Here is a 20,419-nt window from a genome sequence, read left to right on the forward strand (position 1 = left end):
AGGTGTTGGGTTACGTACTTAATAACAATAGTCCAACTTTTTCTGAGCAATTATTTACTTAATTTCATCAGAACCCTCTGAAGTCTCTGGTTTAATGGATGCTTTCAGAATACTTCAAGTATAGTGATATCACCTACAGGATTTTTCAATTTTCTGGGCAATTCCTGTAGAATCCACAGGGTCTCTGTGCACTAGTCCTTTTTAAGTAAAAATAACATTTAAAGACCATAAGAAAATCCCCTCCAGCGTTTCAGATAGCAAAATTAGTAAGGGGAAAAAAAGGTAGATTATTTATAAAATTTTATAAATTAAGCATGAGCTTTAAAATTAAACAGTATGATAGAAATAAATGTGAGGTGCAAACTTGTATTTTCATTACAATTTTAAGGAGTGGAGATGCTCTTTTGGAGGTGCCAGTGTTGAACTGGAGTGGACAAAGTTTAAAAATCACACGACACCAGGTTAAAGTCCAACAGGTTTACTTTGGAGGCACTCGCTTTTGAAGTGCTGCTGCTTCAGGTGGTTGAAGGACCAGTGCTCTGAATGCCAGTGTCTTCAAATAAACCTGTTGGACTATAACCTGGTGTTGTGTGACTTTTTTAAACTTTTGGATGATATGTTAAATGGTTACCTTCTCCGTGGATTTGGAGGATAGAGATTCAACGTCTGAAATTATTTAACTGATTGTTGATCCCAAAGATGGTAAAGTGCTAAATCGAGGAACAAGGTGCAGTACTTTTTTTGTCCTCCTCCTTCCCCTTTTTTTCTGCAATACAAAATCAATAACCGTTCCAGTTCCATCAGTTCTGACAAAGTGTTGACTTGTAACATTAATTCTGTTTCACTGTCCATTATCCTATCAGACCTGCTGAGTTTCTTTGGCACTTTGTCTTCTATTTCACTCTTCCCATGGATTATTTTAATCAGCCAGTTTAGATATGCTACAACACACCTGTTGGGAGGTCAGACTGGAACCTGGGCAACCTGACCCAGAGATAGGGGCACTGCCACTGTGCAATAAAAACACTGTCACACTTCTCATTGTTGACCTGTTTTATTTATTAACTCAGTTAGGTCAACACAATCCGTGCATTGCAGATGATGCTCTTCAAAGACACATTTCACCAATGTTAAAGTGGTAGACAAGGTTAACTTGTGAAATTGTGGGTGCGAGTTTGGGTTCATCTATCTGTTGACTGTGCAGATATGTCAATTCACTTGTATTTTAATACTTTATACATGCTTCAGTTTGCAAGTATTAGAATCACAAAATATTACAGAACAGAAGATAGCCATTTGGTTCATCGCCTGTACTGATTTTCTGCAGGAAAATTTTACTCCCTGTAGCCCTGTACATTCTTCCTTTTCAGATAACCGTTTGTTTCTCAAATAATCAAATAACTCCATGGAGGCTGGTAGTTGTTGCCAAGTCACCTTTCATTTACACGTGAAGTGATCTTGACACTGATCCAGCTCCCTCAGCCAGCAATTGGATTGAACAGGATGTCTGACACTCTTGTTCTTAGCTGTCAGCCAGGGCTCCCTGATTGGGGTTGTTAATCTTATTCAATCAGGAAACTCATTTTGTGAGGTCCACGTGGCTGACCTTGTTACAATCACTACAGGTCTCCCTCTCTGAATCTGATGACATAAGCCGGTTTTTTTTGTTTTGTAACTCCTCCTGGGGGATTTTAGCACTCCGGGTCAGGTTCCTTCAACTCTGCCTTTTGGTATGGGCAGTATGTAACAGCCAGCAGCATGCCTCTTGGGACCAGAGCTTCTCAGAAGAAATTCATCCCCCTCTTCAGGTGACAAGGCAGCAACATTCACAGTGTCTATCTCAGATTCCAAGGTATCTTCAATGCTTGACAGAGAGGGAGAACCCACAGGTTCTGGAATGGTTGGAAAGGCCGTCGAGGAACTGGGCATGTTGTGCTCCCACATCGTTAGTGAATTTGCAGCTTTCATATGGTCCATGTGCTTGTTCAGGACTGTTGTACCTACCAAAAAACTTTATACATCACTGGGCCTGATCCCACATTGACCATACTTATTACTTATGCAGGGACATGCCCATTGTTCCTAGACCAAACTTGATCCCCTGAAGTAAACCGTCTCTCATCGCAGAGTCTTGTGTGCAGCATTGGTGTTCTAAATATCATTTCACCCTTCTGCTCCCTTCCCAGTCTGTCTGTGAAGATCAGATTTAACCTGGTGCAGAGTCTTCTCCCCATTAGCAACTCTGTTAGAGCTATCCTTGTAGTTGTAAAAAGGATGGTCCTATAATCAAATAGGAAATGTGACAGCTTGGTATCTAGTGAAGCTGTAGACTGTTTCTTAAAGCCTGCCATCAAAGTTTGCATTGCTCTTTATGCCACCATCAGATGATGCATGGTATGGAACTGTCTTTGTATGTCAAATACCATTCGACTTTTGGAAATTCTCAAATTCCCTGCTGGTAAACGGTGGCCTGTTATCTGTTGCCAATATTTCTGGGAGTCTGTGTATTGCAAAAGATGCTCAGTTTTTCTATTTTTTTTTGTCCCGATTGTTTGCTGAATGATCACTATGTAGGTCCAGTCCTTTGAGTGGGCATCCACAATGACTAGGAGCATTGAACCCATGAAAGGACCAGCATAGTCGACATGGAACCAAGTACAGGGCTTACTAAGCCATTCCCATGAATGTGGGGGAGATACTGGTGGTAATTTTTGTCCTTTGTTGGCACTCTGGTGTTATGGAATACTACTCAACATTTTTAAGCAGGTAGTCCAGACTGTACCTTTGCTATTTGTTTCAGTAAGTGTACAGTGAAAATTATCCAGTGTAAGTTAGCTAGGTTGACTACCCGGTTTTAAAACAGACAAATGTATTCACTAAATTATGGAATGAAACAAAAACATTATATAGATTACCCACAGAACTCTGTCTATCCAGACTAACCTTAACTATGCTGTTCTGAAAATACCCAACTGTTCCAATAAACAAACCCCTTAAACATAGAGTAAAACTTAAAAAGATGGTTACAGACCCAAGTTAGAAGGGGAAAAGGAGAGAGAGTTTTTAGCAGCCTTTTCCCCACAGCTCCACTGCTGAACTGACTCAAAACAAGACTAACAACAAGAATTCAGCTTCCAAGACTGACCGCTCCCCTTTCATTATACAGGTTACTTCTAAAACATGAAGGCTGTAGCCTAAAATCTCATCTGTTTACGTATAATCAAAATGGCCTTCCATTACCCTTTTCATTTCGGTACCAACCCGGCTGATTCGAAGATCTTAAAACAGTTCAGACTATCTTGAAAATCATCAAGGACACAGTGTCCTTGAGAAGGAACAGCTTTTAGTAAAAGGGCCAGCTTAGTGACAGTAGGTCACTGCCCCACTAACATGTCTATGTCTGCATCCAGTCTTGGCCACCAGGTATAATTTCTGGCTGACATCTTCATTTTGGACACTCAAAACTGACTATGGTGGATTCAGTCAGTGTCTAAAAATGTGTTGCTGGAAAAGCGCAGCAAGTCAGGCAGCATCAAAGGAGCAGGAGAATCGATGTTTCGGGCATAAGCCCTTCTCCTGCTCCTTTGATGCTGCCTGACCTGCTGCGCTTTTCCAGCAACACCTTTTTAAGCTCTGATCTCCAGCATCTGCAGTCCTCACTTTCAGCCAGTGTCTGGCAGCAACCTTTGTTTGGGTGAATCACTCATAATAATATTCTGTCCTTTTCTGATCTGGTCTCTTCAGGCCCAGAAAGATTTTGGTTTGGGTTGTGATAACCATGGATGCATACGCTATTGGGCGTTCCTCTCCAGTGGGCCACTTGTGAGCTAATACTATCCCAGTGCCATATGGGGAAGCATGACATGATAGTGTGCCAACATCATAGAGGCTGATAGCTGTTTCTTCACTTGCCTGAAAAGTGTGGCTTGGCTACATGACCATTTTCAAGGTTGACACTTGAGAGTTGATATAAAGGTGCCAGGATGGAGACCAGGTTATGTATGAACTTTCTGTAATAATTCACCAGCTGAGAGTAAAGACCTAAGCTCTGGTGCAGATGTGGAATCTGGGGCATCTTTGATCACCCTCACTTTATCTTCCAATTGGTATATACTGGTCTTATTGACTCTGTAGCCCAAGTAGGTCACTTGGGGTGCATGGAATACACATTTCTTCCTTCTAATGCTCATGCTTACCTGGGAGAAATGTTTAAGGACTATGTAAGTTCTAAGTGCTCTTTTATTGGTTTTCCCTGTTACTAGCATGCCATTAGGAATATTCGTTCTTTTTTTTTTGCATACTTTTGGGAATCTTCATCGAACTGCAAAAGCAAGTTTGCATCACTCATGTCCAACTTCATGAAGCACAGCTCCCCTGCCAGCTTTGAGTGCAAATACTCTAAGTGAGGGATTGGGTTTTTAATCCATTTGTGAAAAGCAGTTTACAGTTTGTTTAAAATCTCCACAACGGCCAACCGACTGGCTGGGCTTCACAATTGGTACAACTGGTGCTGCCCATTTTGCAAACTGGACTGGTTTGATGATTCCTTCATGTTCCAGCCTTCTGATTTCTGTAAGGCAAATGGCACTGGACGGGCCTTGCAAAATCGTGGAGTTGGTTCCTGGTCAACATGCCTTGCCTCCTTTGGTCATCTCTGGACCAAACTGAAAAACATCTGGGTATTTAATTAGGACTTACATCAGGCAGCTAATTTCTAATCAAAACATGTGGAGCCAATCTGGGTGAATCTTTCTCAACCAACTTTGCCCCATCAGGCTTCAGCCTGAGCCTTTTAGAACAGTCAGTGCTAACTGAACCAGCTGCTTCTCATACAAGTCTGGAATGGAAGTTGTACCCTTGATCTGTAAAGGTTTCTCTGTATAGATTTTCCTGTCTAGCCAAGGTCTTGTACAAACTTAAAAGTCCAGCACAAATTTTGTTAAAGACTAGATCTTTGATCACAAACAGCCATGTCGGTATTAACCTCCATTAGAACCAGGTAACCATTTAACCAGGTGTTTATTTTGATTAGTTCTGATTTAGATGTTGTTAATCAATTTAACTATTCTGAGCTAGATATAGCTGGAGTCCTGAATTCTGGTCTGAGTTCTTTCTCAGTTCAAGTCTAGTGGGACTCTCTTGTTGTCTTGAGTCCACGTCCAGCAACTACAAACGCTTGCTCGCCTGCATCCTGAAGAAAATTTAAACCATATGAGCAAAGCTCAGCTTTGTTTTAGGGTTTTGCTATGGGCTGACCTGATCACCACCTCCTTTCAGGATATGTCCAGAGTGAGGCTATGCAATTGCTGTCACTCCAGTAGTGTTGTTCAAGCTCAGTTGGACTGCTGAGGGTATTCACTTCCATCAAAATACCCTGCAACTCATGCTCCATATGCCTCATTTAACTAATGCTGCAGCCAGTTCCCATACCTGTTTGAAGTCCAGTTGGGCTTCAGCTAGTGGGTGCTTTTGCATGGCTACATTAATCCCACATATCAAATGGTGTCTCAGCTCTTTAGAATTGTGCCCATTATTTTATGTTGTCTCTCTGTGATCTTCTTACCAAAGTCAAACATTTCACATGTTCCTGCAGTACATTTTATCTGCTACTTCCATGACCCTGTCTGTCCTTTTAGAGTTCCACACTATCCTCCTTACAGATTACATTCTCACTAAGTTATAAGTCATCCACAAAATTTTGAAATTGTGTTCTGTAACAGCAAACACAGGAACATAGAGGGCAGGAGTAGACCATTTGATCTCTTGAACCTGTTCTGCCATTCAGTATGATCATGATTGATCACCCACCTCGGTATCTTGTACCTGTTTTTCTCCCCAAACTCTTTGACTCGTTTATCCCTAAGAACTATATCTTATCTCCATCTTGAAAACATTCAATGTTTTGGCCTGAGGCAGAGGATTGCACAGGTCACTACTGTCCCTGGGTGAAGACATTTCTCTTGCCCCAAGTCCTAAATGGCCCATCCTATATCCTGTGGACTCCCTGATCATCAGGAGTAACATTCTTGCATTTACCTTGTGTCATTCTGGTAGAATTTTATAGGTTTCTGGGATTCCCCATCATTGTTCTAAACTCCAGTGAATGTAGTCTTAACCAGTTCAGTCTCTCTTCGTACATCAGTCTTGCCGTCCCAGGACTCAGTCTAGGATCATAATATATATCAGGAGGACCATCCTCAACAGTTCTGTTTCATTTTATAATAGGATGTGGGCAAGACCAGAATTTGTTGTCCATCAGTTAATCTCGACTAAGTGGTGATGAGCTGCATTCTTCAATCATTGAAGTTTTTCTGTTGCAGGTACACCAACAGTGCTAGTACAAAGGGAGCTTTAGGATTTTGATCCAATGACGATGCAGGGACAGCAAAATAGTTGCAAGTCTGGGTGGTGCATGACTTGATAGAGTTCCCATGAGATTGCTGAGCTAACTCACCAAATGAATGGGGTGCATCAATATTAGCTATTCCACGCACTCCCTGACATGGGCAAGGGAAGAAAAATCTTAAAGTAGTTTTACCACTAAATACAACATGTAAGGTGAATGTGGAAACTTAGTATCATATCCACTGGCTTGTTTTAAAATAAAAATGTTTATTTCCAAAATTGAAGAGTATTTTGAACTGTTCACATTAGAATGTGATTCTGATGATGATTGAAGTATGCTAGGATGACTGAAGTGTATCAAGTAGGAACTAAGTCATTGGTGAGACCGAACAGATGCCGCGACAACGGATGAATGGACATTGCACAACAATGACCAGGCAGGAGTGTTCCCTCCCAGTCGACAGACACTCCAGCTGTTTCGGGACATTTGGAGGTGACCATCCTCCAAGGTGGACTTCAGGACAAGCAACAATGTGGAGTGGCTGAGCAGAGGCTGATAGCAATGTCCTGTCTCTCTGTCTGTTTATCTACGGCGACTCATCACGCTCTCACATACACTTAACCAAGCTTACACCATTCTATCATGTGCACTCACACGCACACTCAATCTGTTACTCCTGCATGCGCACACATAAGTTTGAGGTCATTTTGTTTTTGGCGAATTACATTTTATTTTGCTCAAACTATATGAATCCATGTAAAACCATACAGAGTTTGTCAGTCGGACACAGACAGACTTCACACCTATTGTTTAAAACCCTGAACTATCTTGAGAATGTATTTTAAAACAAGTTCTGGGATTTACATATCAAAGAACAGAAACCAGCATATCCCATTGTAAAAGATTAAAGTTGTAATCTAAGCTCGTTTACTGTATCACATCTCAATGACACTAGGCTCCTTTTGGCTATAAATTCAGTGAGCATGATCTTAACCTGCACAACTACCTGATGAAGGAGTGGCATTCTGAAAGCTCGTGCTTCCAAATAGACCTGTTAGGCTCTAACCTGGTGTTGTGTGATTTTTAACATTGGAAAAAAAATAGATTTTAATTTTTGGAGGTAGGTTGAAGCCACCACACTAAGTAATTTGGTGACAGTGGGGCTATTTTATTGTAAATTTTATCCATCTCCTACTTCATGGGCACTACTTTTTGTAAGAAGTACCTAATCTGTGTGTCCTTGTACTTTCCAAGAAATGCCCAAAAATCACATGTAGGCATGCAGCACAATGAAGACTAGCATCAGCAGTATAGCTGCAGAACTCCAGAAAGAGCTTTTCATTCAACTTGTGGCAGATGTTTCCTTTCTTTATATATGGAGCCTGAATTGTATGGAACCACTTTCCAGAAGTGCTTATGCAGTCACTTTCTTGCCTCATTAACAAACCACAAAGGAGTTTATAATTTTCAGATTTTTAAAATTAGAATACACACAAACTCTTACACTTTGTCTGTATAACTCTGCCGACTACTCTGAGGAATTCATCTTTTTTTCCATATGGCAACCCCAAATAACAATTTTCAGACTTTTCTATGTGAGACTCAGTATTAATTAAGATATTAAATTATTGTACTATAATCATTATTAAAACCATCTTAGTTTACGAAAGACCACTTGACCCACAGGAAAATCTGTACCCAGAACCACTCAAGCCTCATTGATCAACTGAGTGACCCCTTTGACATCTTTGGTCAAAAACCTCCTCAAGCAATCTGGGGTCATTTTGTGTTATTTCTTTTTGTTATTTTGGTTGTTGCAGATTTTTTTTTCTTTGGAAGTTTGAGGATAAAGAAGAGGCTGCCACTATCATGTCAGGACTCTTCCCTTTTGCATTGCTATTCTCTAAGACATTGTTTGCCTCTTTCACCGTCTGTTACCATCTGTCTGGTTTAAATTTTGCTGCTGGAAATGGCCGACTCCTTCTGATTGTACTAGAGCGTACATACATAGTGTCTTGTATTTACATGTTGCTAATGATTAAATTAAAATACCCCTGAGCAAAATTGAAAGCCATTCTGTAATGCATTTTATACATGACTTTCCAGTCGAGATTCCCTAGTTTGAAGCTCCTATGCTACTGTGTCTGTGAATAAGAAACAATATTACTACTTTATTTTTAAATTTTATTGCTTAATTTAGCAAGTATTTTCTGTTTGAATTCTTTTTATTCACTCGTGGGACGTGGAGCACTGGTTGAGCTAATATTTATTGCCTGACCTTCGTTCCCCTTGAGAAAGTGGTGGTGAGCTGCCTTCTTGAACTGCTGCAGCCTGCATACTGTGGGTTGACCCACAATGACCTTCGGAAGGGGATTCTAGGATTTTAACCCAGGAACAGTGATATACTTTTTAAGCCAGGATGATGAGTAACTTCGAGGGAAACTTGCAGGCAGTGCCGTTCCCATGTACCTACTGCCCTTGTCCTTCTAGATGGAAGTGGTCATTGGTTTGGAAGGTGCTCTCTGAGGATCTTTTGGTGAATTTCTGCAGTGCATCTTGCAGATAATTATACACTGCTACTATAGGGAGTGGATACTTCTGGAAGTGGTGACAGTCAAGTGAGCTGCTTGGTTCTGGATGATGTCAAGCCCGTTGAGTGTTGTTGGAGCTGCACTCACCCAGGAAAGTGGGGAGTATTCTATCACACTCCTGACTTGTGCCTTGTAGGTAATGACAGGCTTTATGGAGTCAGGAGGTGAATTCCTTACCACAGTATTCCTAGCCACTGATCTCCCCTTGTCGCCACTGTTTATATGGTGAGTCCAACTGAGTTTTTGGTCAGTGGTAACCCCAAGGATATTGATATTTGGTGATTTAGTGATGGTAACACCATTGAATGTCAAGAGGCAATGGTTAGGTTGTCTCTTATTGAAGATGGTCATTGTAAGCCATTTGTATGGTGTGAATAATACTTGCCAGTTCTCAGCCTAAGTGGAGATATTGTCCAGGTCTTGTTGCATTTGGACATGGAGTACTTCAGTATCTGAGTAATATTGTGAGGTGCTGAATATTGTCCAATCATTAGTGAACATCCCCACTTCTGCCCTCCTGATGAAGGGAAAGACATTGAAGCAGCTGGAGATGGTTGGGACTCAGTCACTACCCTGAGGGACTCCTGCAGAGATGACTTCTAACAACCGCAACCATCTTCCTATATACCAGGTTTGACTCCAACCAACAGAGGTTACCTCTAATACCCATTGATTTTAGTTTTGCTAGGGCTCCTTGGCGCCACACTCGGTTGAATGCAGCTTTGATGTCAAGGAATGTCACTCTCGTCTTATCTCTGGATTCAACACTTTTGTCCATGTTTGAACCAAAGCCAAAATGAGGTCAGGAACTGTGTGGCCCTGACGGAACCCCATCTGGGTGTCACTGAGCAAGTTATTGCTATTGATGACACTTTCCATCACTTTCCAGATGATTGAGAATAGACAGATGGGGTGGTAATTGACTGGATTCCATTTGCCCTAGTTTTTTGTGTACAAGACATACCTGGGCAATTTTCCATAGGTAGATGCCAGTATTGTAAATGTACTGGAAAAACTTGGCTAAGGGAGTGGCACGTTCTGGAGCACAAGCCTTCAGTATTTATTGCTGGAATGTTGTCAGGGTCCATAGTCTTTTCAGTATCCAGTTTCACTAGTATCCAGTGCTTCCAACCATTTCTTGATATCGCATGAAGTGAATCAAATTGGCTAAAGATTGGTATCTGTAATCATGGGGACCACTGCAGGGGGCCAAGACTGATCATCCACTTGGCATTTCAAGCTGAAGATTGCTGCAAATGCTTCAGCTTTATCTTGTGCACTAAAGTTTTTTGGTCAGATTTCCTTCCCTGAAGAACATTATTGAATGAGATGGGTTTTTCCTGACAGTCGAGCAATGGTTTCATTCTCATCAGTAGGTTCTTAATTCCAGATATTTTATATTGAATTCAAATTCCACAGTCTGCAGTGACCGGATTTGAACCTGGGTCCCCAGACATTATTCATGCTGCCTCCTGTATATGCAACATATTTCTTCCAAGATCTTTGCTTCCAACTGTGGACTTTCATGGCTATGTATAAAACTGAAGTTAATATTACCATTAATTTGTTGTGTATTGAACTGCAGATATTAGCACATCAAGCATTTTTCATTTAACCACTGAAGTGCTAAGGACCATCCCAACCAAACTTGCAGTAACACTTCAACCAGGAGTAAACCATTGTTCAAAGAATATAGAATTGAATTCCCTGATCTTTGTGCTGACATAACCAGCAGTCTACATGCCCACGGGCCATAGTTTGGACATTCTGTTGAACTGTAATACAATGGCACAGTGCGTCCTAGGGAAATATCACTGATTACAATGTGCAGAATATTTAGCAGCTGCAAATGCTTGGGTCAGCTTCTTCCACTGTGCAAATGTCTGAGAAGGAACTGATCTCACAGTTCATGCATATAGGGCAGTAATGCATTTTTGCGATAACTAATGTGTGTAATTGGTCTTCTAACATCAGAATGAGCCTGGCAGTGCTGCCAAGCATGATTTTAGGTTTGCAGTCATCCCTTGCTCTCAAGTTTATTTCACGTTGTGGGCATTGTAAATTTGGCAGAAGAAATGGATTATACAGCAGGACTGATCCTTTTGGAAGCAGTTCTGTAATATAGCTATGGTATAAAACAAGATGAGGATGAACAGAAGACTGCTGTGGTTTTGCTTTATTTGCCACATAGCAAGGCCATTCTGGATGGCAGAATTGCTGTTACAGTGCACATAGTGAGAGGGCATATAGTTGTTTAATGTTATGTTACATAGAAACATAGAAAGAAGATCAGAGCAGGATTAAGTCTTTCAGCTACTCGGGGCCTGCTCTGCTGTTCAATATGATAATGGCTGGTCATCAATCTTAATATCCCAATCCCACCCTCCCCTCATTTCTCAGTGTCCCTTTTGCCACAAGAGCTACATCTACCTCTTTTTTTTTTTGTTTTTTCTTTTCAAAGCACAATGCTTTGGCCTCAACCACTATCTGTGAATTCCACAGGATCACAATTCTCTCTAGGTGAAGAAATGTCTCCTTCTCTCAGCCCTAAAACCCCTTTATCCTTAAATTATGACCCCTGGTTCTAGACTCCCCTGCCATCTGGAACATCCTGCATCTAGCCTGTCTAGTCCTCTTAGAGTTTTTATAGGTTTCTATGAGATCCCTCCTCATTCTTCTAAATCCAATGAATACAATCCTACACAACTCCTTCCCATCCCAGGAATTCAATTTGGTAAGCCTTTGCTGCACTCCATCTATAGCAAGAGCATCTTCCCTCTGATAAGGAGACCAAAGTTGTGCACAGTATTCCAGGTGTGGCTTCACCGATGCCCTGTATAATTGCAGCAAGATATCCTTGTTCCTATCCTTTCACAATGAAGGCCAACATACAGTTTGCCACCTTTTACTGCCTCCTGCACCTCAATGCTTCCATTCAGTGAGTGGTGCACAAGGACACCCTGGGCTTGTTGAACATTCACTTCTCTCGATTCACAGCCATTCAAAAAATAATCTGTCTTCCAATTTTTTATACCAATATGGATATCCTCTCCTTTATCCATTTTGTACTACATCTGCCATGTATTTGTCTACTCAGCCAGTCCAAACCATATTACTATTCTTCTTACAGCTCCCCAGCTTGGTGTCATTTCCAATTTTTAAGGCATTACATTTCATTCCCTCATCTAAATCTTGAATATACTGTGAATAGATGAAGCCCTAGCACTTATTCCTGTAGTACCCCACTAGTCGCTGTTGTTTTGAGATCTTTTGGGGGATATTCTGTAAATATTGACTCTTTCATGGGCCCATACTTTAGAAAGAACAGTGTCACAACTTAAAGGAAAGCAGAGAATGTATACCATCTCCCGGTTTAAAATAAGATTGTTCAAAATTTATTATTGGCTTGTAATTAGGAGAAAGTGAGGACTGCAGATGCTGGAGAGTCAGAGTTGAAAACTGTGGTGCTGGAAAAGGCACCGTAGATCAGGCAGCATCTGAGGAGCAAGAGAGTCGACATTTTGGGCATAATCAACTGGAATTGAGTAGCTATATACAGCAACAAAAATGAAATAAAAACAGCAAGTGCTGGAGGAACTCTACTGGCCTGACAGCAGTTGTGGCGAGAAACCACTTTAACATTTTGAGTCCAAGAACCCGAAACATCGAATCTCCTCCTGTTCCTTGGATGCTGCCTGATCTGCTGTGTTTTTCCAGCACCATACTCTTGACTCTAATCTCCAGCATCTGCAGACCTCACTTTCTATTTTGAGTCCAAATGACTTTTTTTCAGAACCAGACTCCTTTGCTGCTAAAACCCTCCTCATTCTCTACCTCCACTTTGTTACCTTGACATGCTGAGTAAGAAAATTCCAAACACTCAAAACCTCTTGGAGAGAAGTTCCTCCCTGGCTGCCTCTTACATAGGAAGCCCCTTTATTTTGAAACTGGTTCCAGATTCGCCGAGAAGAGATACATTCTCTCAATATTTATCCTGTCAAGTCCTTTAGAAACTTCTCATTCTTCTGAATTCTGAAAATATAGGCTCAACGTGCTTAATGTTACCTCCTGAAACAAACCCTTCATTCCTAAGAATCAGTCAAGTGAGCCTTGTCTGAACTGCTTCCCATGCAAGTATATCCATCCTTTTAAGTAATGTGCCTAAAGCTATACATAGTCTGGTTATGGTCTTGCAAATACCCCGTGCGATTGTAGCATGACTTACCGACTTTTTAATATTCTACCCTCCTTGCAATAAAGGGCAATAGTTTATTTGCCTTCCTAATTACCTGCTGTATCTACATACTGACGTGCTGTGAATCTTGGACTAGGGCACCCAGGTCCTTCTGTACCACATAATTCTGCAGTCTCTATCAATATTCTGCTTTTCTGTCCTTTCGCCAACTGATTTTTGCCTTTAGTTATCTAAAGGTGAATGGTGAAATGGTGCTGTACTGCACAGAATGTAGTCTGATTAATTGGCTATGTGAGCTGTCTTTCAAGTCAGTCCACCACACACCCCTCCCTCCCTCCCTCCCTCCCACCCACCAACCCATTTGCTTCTGCACCTCTTTCCAGCCAAAAACAAACATTTGAGGTGGTGTGCAAATTGATACCCTGCCTACCTTTTGTAAAATAGTAAACGCAAGTTACTGATTTGTTAACATCAATGGTGTGCGGACATAGAGTGGTTTATTTATACTGCTTACGCAGGTAGGCAGAATACAATATTAACTTAAGTAACCATGTTTGGAATGGTGTTTAACATTTGCAGTTGTTTAAATAAGAGTTGAAGGATTGAGCTGCTTTATTGTTGGAGAGTTCTGTTTTTCTTGGAGAGTTTAAAAGCCTTGCATATGTTTGTTGTGATGAAAGCTCTTCATTATTATTTGGAAATTGAAGTTCTCAGTTGAAGGAAAAGTCTGTTTTGGTTTTCTGTTCTGTTAAGGTTTTATCTTTTTCTTTCAAAATACTTCAAAATTTTGAACTGACTTAAAAACAATATTTTGAAGAAATCATGTGATTTGAGTTAAAGGACTAGCAAGCTTCCCCCAGGGAGATAATTGCTAAAGTGTTTGTAGACTGAGGTTTACAACCAAGGGAAGGAAAGAAAAAAAATGGGCCAGACACCGGGTTGGTTCAGAGAAGATGCCCAGCAGCAGATGTTGGTTCATTGTTTTGGAAACTAATCAGGACAGAAGGGGAGAAATCCTGACTTGAATAGGTGAAAACTTCAGAATCAGAGAGTTGTGGAGAAGTCATGGAGAAATACATCCTACAAGATTGCTGAAGATGTGAGTTTAAAGAACCCAGCTCCAGTAATAATAATAATGAGCTGCTTTAGTTGTTACAAAGTCTCTGGAATAGATATTAATTGAAGGGAATTGCATTGACTGAATGAATAGAACTTTGTTGAAAAGAAAACCAATTGCAGCCATGTCAGTTGAACAAGGAAATATAATGTCAAGATGGAAAAGGCCCTGCACTGAGGTTTGAGTGCCTCTAAGGGGTTTAATTTTGGGTTAGAAGGGATGAATCTTTCCTTCTGATATTTGCAATGATTTCATTCCAATAATTCTTGTATAATATAGCTCTTGTTTTCCCTTGAGTATAATCAACTTTAATTTTTTTTTCCCAAGTGTATTGGCAGCTTTTTGCAAATTTGTTCAGTCACTGACCTGTACTGTAAACAAAAGAAGAAAGAATACGGTCAATCAAGCAAGTCTTGCTCTGGGATCTGAATTCTCCAGTATTGCCATTATCTGGAATCATAACATTTGGTTTCGTGTGCATCACAATCCTTATTCTTCAGTTTCAGCAATTACATTCAAAATCATCTTTGTTTACCATTTACAATTATAATAAAGTCCATAAACTTGAAGTTTAAATATTTGTTGCAACTATGTTGTAGTACAGCATTACATCCTTTGATGTAAACCCAGCATGCTCGATTTCTGAACTGGGTACCATTTTGGCGACAGCTGAGAAAATCTCTGAAGTTATATTTGAATTATTACTATGAAATGAGCTACATACAAGAAGAATGTTAATTTTTGACAGTTATAAAAGAAAATTGACACATATTGGGTCAAACAGGAAATAAATTATGAATGTCTTTATTTTTGGAACTAGTACCCTTTGTGGGCTGCAAAATTTCATCAGTTTGTTTTCTGGTCTGGTAAACAATACACTCGTTTCTCTTCCCAAATAAATGTCTTCGCTCCTTTTCTGTTGATGATCTTTGATCTGATACCCTGTTAAGTTCTCTATCTCTAAATGGCCATCCAAAGCAACATCATACCTTCCATTAGGGTTCACAAATTAGAAACTGGTTAATAGACCCTTTAGTTCTTCACTATTTTCCATATCCTGCAGAATTGGGAGGTCTGATTTCCACTGCAGTATCTATACTAATCTCAGCTAACCTGAGAAGGATTAGGAATCAAAGTTGGGATCTTCGAATCGATGAAAATGCACTTCAAACAAACAGTGCAGCATCAATTTAACCTCCACTCCCATTTCTCTCTCTTTCTAATTAACTTGTGTTTATTGCTGTCTTGTCTTTAGATATTATTGGAAGAGGTGACCTTCCTGAACGTTTTGATCACCAGAATGGAGTTCGGTCCTATCCATGGACTATTGATAACAAGTATTATACTGCTACTGTTCACCTGTGTGTGGTCCCCAACAAATTCATCCTGACAAAGGAGATTGCTGACTCGGTGGAGGCCTTCTTGATTTATTTTGACAGCACAACAGTAAGGAAACCCTTTTTTTAAACATTATATTTTTATTATCTGTTTAGGTACAATTTTCTTTTTTATCCTGGTTACTGAACTACACTGGTATTAGTGAGCAGCTCCAACGGAATCTAAGCTAGTTAAGAATTACTGGAATCTTGACCTCTTGACTTCTGCCCTGTGGTGCAACTAAAGTTTGTTCTAATCTTTACCATGTTCAGTAAAATACTGGAGGAAATAAATACAAAATATTTTGAATCCAACCTATATAAAATTCATTTCCGCCAAATCACCCATATTTAAGGTAAATTTAGACTATAATTCGGGGTCATACCAATTGTATTTTGTATATTGGTGACTTTAATATGTACTGCACACCAGTATTATGACCTGGGCTTTGTTTTTGAATGTATGTGGGTACTTGGTGAAACTAATCTGTTTATACTGATCATAGCTCCATTAAACACTGATATTTTTGTTTTGATTTGATTTGCATCCTTATGAGTGCACCTTGTCATATTGTGCACATGCCTTGCCTTTTTCTGCCAACATTTTCCCTAACTTCACCCAAAAGCACTGACCCCTTGCTTGCACATGGGTATTTTCAAGTATTTTGTCCATATTGATTTTTTTTTTGTACATGAACTGAGGTTAAGTGTTCGTAGTTGTGTCGATTGGAGAATCGAGGCGAGGTGGGTGTGAGTCTAACTGCTGTTCTTGCAAGAGTTTTCAAGTCGATAGTCAACAGATAGTTGTAGCGAACGTGCATTTCTCTACCAGTCAGGAATGAAAAGATAAATTTAACATCCATGCCATCTCCCTGACTGAGAAGGACTTGCTTGACAGGTGGCTTTCCTGGTATCAACCTGGCCTTACTGCCTCGACCAGTTGAACCATTAAGTGAGACATTTCCCTTTAACATCATAATGTTGCTGTGGCCAAGATTGCAAGAATTTCTGTCACGAGTTTTGCTCCAGTCTATATTTTTTTTCCTCTAAATCTATGTTCTCTCTCAGAACAATTATTCCAACTATACCTACACCCAGACCAGTTGGATCAGTTTGATGGCAGGTGATAACTGCTTTTCCACACAAGCGTTTTAATAAAAACAATTTGCTCCCAACCATTCGCAGTGAAGGACACCTTCATTTTCACACCAAACGGTACAATTACATTCCTGCTAATGTATAATTGCAAAGTTCATCCAATTTGAATGGCATCATTCTTCAAACTGTTTGATTCAAATTCCGATTTTTTTTTTTTTAATTTCGTGAAGTTTCAACTTGGTACGAGATTTACGTTTTTTTTTGAAGAGTTATTTTGCTTGTTAACGTGTTTTGTCATTAGGAAGAGTAATGTGTGGAAAACACATCTAGAACATAGAACAGTACAGCACAAGAACACGCCCTTTGGCCCACCATGTCTGTGCCAACCATGGTGCCATTCAAAACTAATCCTGTCTGCCTGCACATGGTATGCTGTAATGGGGAGTACTGTTAAGTGGAGGGCACATCCCAGCTATCTCTCTTTTAAGCACCCAGCCTTTTGGAACTTTATTGTCTAACTATGGCATTCATGACATGACTGCTCCATGTTTTGAGAATTTCTAAACTAAAATAATTAAATGCTGACTTGAAGAAGCTTAATCACAATGCTGTACCCTACACTGGGAATTTGATAGGGATTAATTTAACTAACTTCAAAAAAGAGCGTATAACTGCATTGTTTCTGAAATTCCTAGTAAACACCAACCCCTTGCACCCATGAAACTGGCCATTCTTCAATTGCATTTCTTTTCTTGACTTCTTAGGTTGTCCAATTTGGTGTGCACTCTCTACACCACACTGCTGTTGCAAGATCAGAAATCCCTGAACACCATGCAGCATGGGTAGGGGAAGGGAAAGAGGGTGTCTCTCTGAGCAGAAGTGTGAACAATCATATTAAAGAATGCAAATCAGCAAAACAATAAATCTGAAAAACTTTAGAAAAAGTTGTAGCTGTCAAGAGGCATTCTGCATTAATTAGCATTGCTTGAAAATTTAAATAATAAACAATCTGACAAATTGCACATACGTATTCACAGCAGTTTGCAATTTATCCACAAGTAATGATGTAAAGCTTCCAGGTTTTTTGCTCTACGTTACTGCAATTTTAAAGCTGCCTTGGGCATTTACCTGAATGAGTCTTCTCTTTTAGGAAGAGCATTTCCTTGTTTACCTGTTTGGAGTACTAATGAGCTCACTCATTTTAGATGTGATTCTGGGACAAGGCGTAGATTTGATAACTCTGTCTGCTTGGTTAACATTTCTTAATATACAGCTTTGACCTTTTTGATGTTTTTAGCATTGGGTTCTACTTTTTTCCTCAGAAAACAGGACTTGATGAAGTATCCACTTGGCTTCCTTTGACTCAAGAATGGACCCCTGAGGTTTTGATTCTGGTGTGTGACAGAGTTTCAGACAATGGTATTGTATTCAGTTGTTAAATGCAGTACTGTACAAATTTGGGGCTTTTGGATGAATTTAATTTCCAACATTACTGGCTAGTCTATTGGGAAATGAGGCTTGTTTGTCGTGCTTCATTGTGTAAAATGTCATTATTGAACTGAGTGGAAAGTTTTAATGGTGCTGAATTCAGGTGGCTTAATAGATAAAATGCATAAGATTCTTTTGTACAAAGCCATAAAGGCTAGGAGAAACAGGTTTAATCATCATTCTCTGCTGTGTTTGCTGACCTCATCTGTGACCTTAGCAGTAGAAGACCATTGACCCGAACGGGTATTCACTTACGCTTCTAGGGAGGTACACATGCTCAGCTCCAAGTGGAATTAGGTTTAAGCTTGACTAATGCTTTTTACAGTCAAATATCCTGTAAACAATCACTGCCCATACTATTGCATGGATTGACCTACTTGAGGGAGGTTTGGAAAACTACTGGTACCCATATCGCACTCCAGGAATGTTTGGATCCATGAATCGATGCGCACACAATGTGAAAAGGGAAAATTAAGAAATGAAGCATCGTCACTTTTCCTACCTCCAATAATACAACATAACAGTGAGATTTGTTCATTTGTTTCTTGTTTTTTTTTGTCAGCCAGAATTTGAATTTACCTTCAGTGAAATTTGCAAAGGGGACTATAAATTACTTTGCCTGTGTTTTGTTGAGCAGAATACAATGTAGGGATAACACCCATAGATCAAAATGCTCAAGCACTTTTATCTTCATGAGCTGCTTAATTATGTACCAGCCAACTCTTGGGGATCTCCTGTAAGTTTAAATGGAATGTTCCCATTTTTGTATACATTAGTTTATGAGCTGTAGTTGGTAGGTGTATGGTTTAGGACACTTGGCAATTATGCAAGGACACGAAAAGCAGCTTTTTAAAACCTTCAGAGTCACAAAGGTTTAAACAACGATCAAACACAAGTGACTAAGCAAAATGAAAACCAATAGGTTTGAATTGCCTAGAATGAAAACATAAAATGCTGGAAGTACTTAGCAGATCTCGCAGCATCCATGGAGAGAGAAATGGAGCTAATATTCTAGGTCACAATCCTTCAGTACGTCCAGCATCTTTTAGTATTTATTTCAGATTTTCAGAATCCATAGTGTTTTGCTTTTGAATTTCCTGGGCTTCATGTGCTTGTTTGTCAGGACAGAGGGGGAAGGCAAGAAGTACATTATTTGTTTGAAGGTTAAATGTCTCCATCTTTCAGGGTACATCCAACCTTTCCCTGAAAGTACATGAAAGTAAAATTCTTCCAACTAGTGGCATGCAGCACTAACATTAATTTAGAAATTAATGTTGGCAAAACTCAGCAGGTCACCAGATGTGAAAGATTCTTCCTATGGATGCTGCCAGACCTCCTGAGTTTCACCCACAGTTTCTGTTTTTGTTACTTATAGCACTAATAGGCACAATAGGCCAAATGCAATAGTTAGAATTTAAATTCTGTCACTATTGGAGGGGCACAAGCCTGACAGTAGCACTTTTTTTTTCAAAATGACAGTCTGATAGAGAACTTGGCAGTGGATTTGCTTGCTGACATTCACAGTTCCATTCTGTGATTAATTATATTCACTGACCCCAACTGGCCTGACAGTGCACTTTAGGTTTTTCAAAGTGGAAATATATCTAAATTGCAATGGGAAAAGGATGACACAGTCATGCAGCTTGCTTATGTCATGCCTGTCTTGCTCAGTGTACTGGCAAGTTGCCAAAATCCTGGACTGTCGCAGGCAGCTTTGGGAAGAGCACGTGATAGAGCTATTGGAAAAATGTTAACACACAACTGGTGAGAGAATAAAATCTAACAATCATGGCCCATGGTGTTAGAGGCCAGGTGCTAGCATGGATAGAAGCGTGGCTGTCTGGCAGAAAGCAGAGAGTACGGATAAACGGGCCCTTCTCAGGGTGGCAGCCGGTGACCAGTGGTGTTCCGCAAGGCTCCGTGTTGGGACCACAACTTTCCACTTTATAAATCAACAATCCAGATGAAGGAACTGAGGGCATTCTGGCTAAGTTTGCAGATGATACAAAAATAGGTAGAGGGATAGGTAGCACTGAGGAGACGGGGAGGCTGCAGAAGGATTTGGACAGTGGGCAAAGAAGTGGCCGATGGAGTACAACGTGGGAAAGTGTGAGGTCATGCACCTTGGTAGGAGGAATAGAGGCATAGGCTGTTTTTTAAATGGGGGGGGGGGGGAATTCAGAAATCTGAAGTGCAAAAAGACATGGG

The 20,419-nt window shown here is 40.2% G+C and overlaps 1 protein-coding gene across 2 annotated transcripts in view; it reads left to right on the forward strand.

Annotated features, from left to right (window-relative positions):
- The window catches only part of aagab (alpha and gamma adaptin binding protein), a 41,452-nt gene that overhangs the window by 10,190 nt on the left and 10,843 nt on the right, over positions 1-20,419 (forward strand). For both annotated transcript variants that reach the window (XM_072565279.1, XM_072565280.1), the window contains exons 2-3: positions 15,505-15,695; positions 18,046-18,142. In XM_072565279.1, coding sequence (XP_072421380.1) covers positions 15,505-15,695; positions 18,046-18,142 — 288 coding nt within the window. The remainder of the gene's footprint in view (positions 1-15,504; positions 15,696-18,045; positions 18,143-20,419) is intronic.

The sequence above is a fragment of the Chiloscyllium punctatum genome, chromosome 48 (genome assembly GCF_047496795.1).
Source record: "Chiloscyllium punctatum isolate Juve2018m chromosome 48, sChiPun1.3, whole genome shotgun sequence".
Taxonomy (NCBI): Eukaryota; Metazoa; Chordata; class Chondrichthyes; order Orectolobiformes; family Hemiscylliidae; genus Chiloscyllium; species Chiloscyllium punctatum.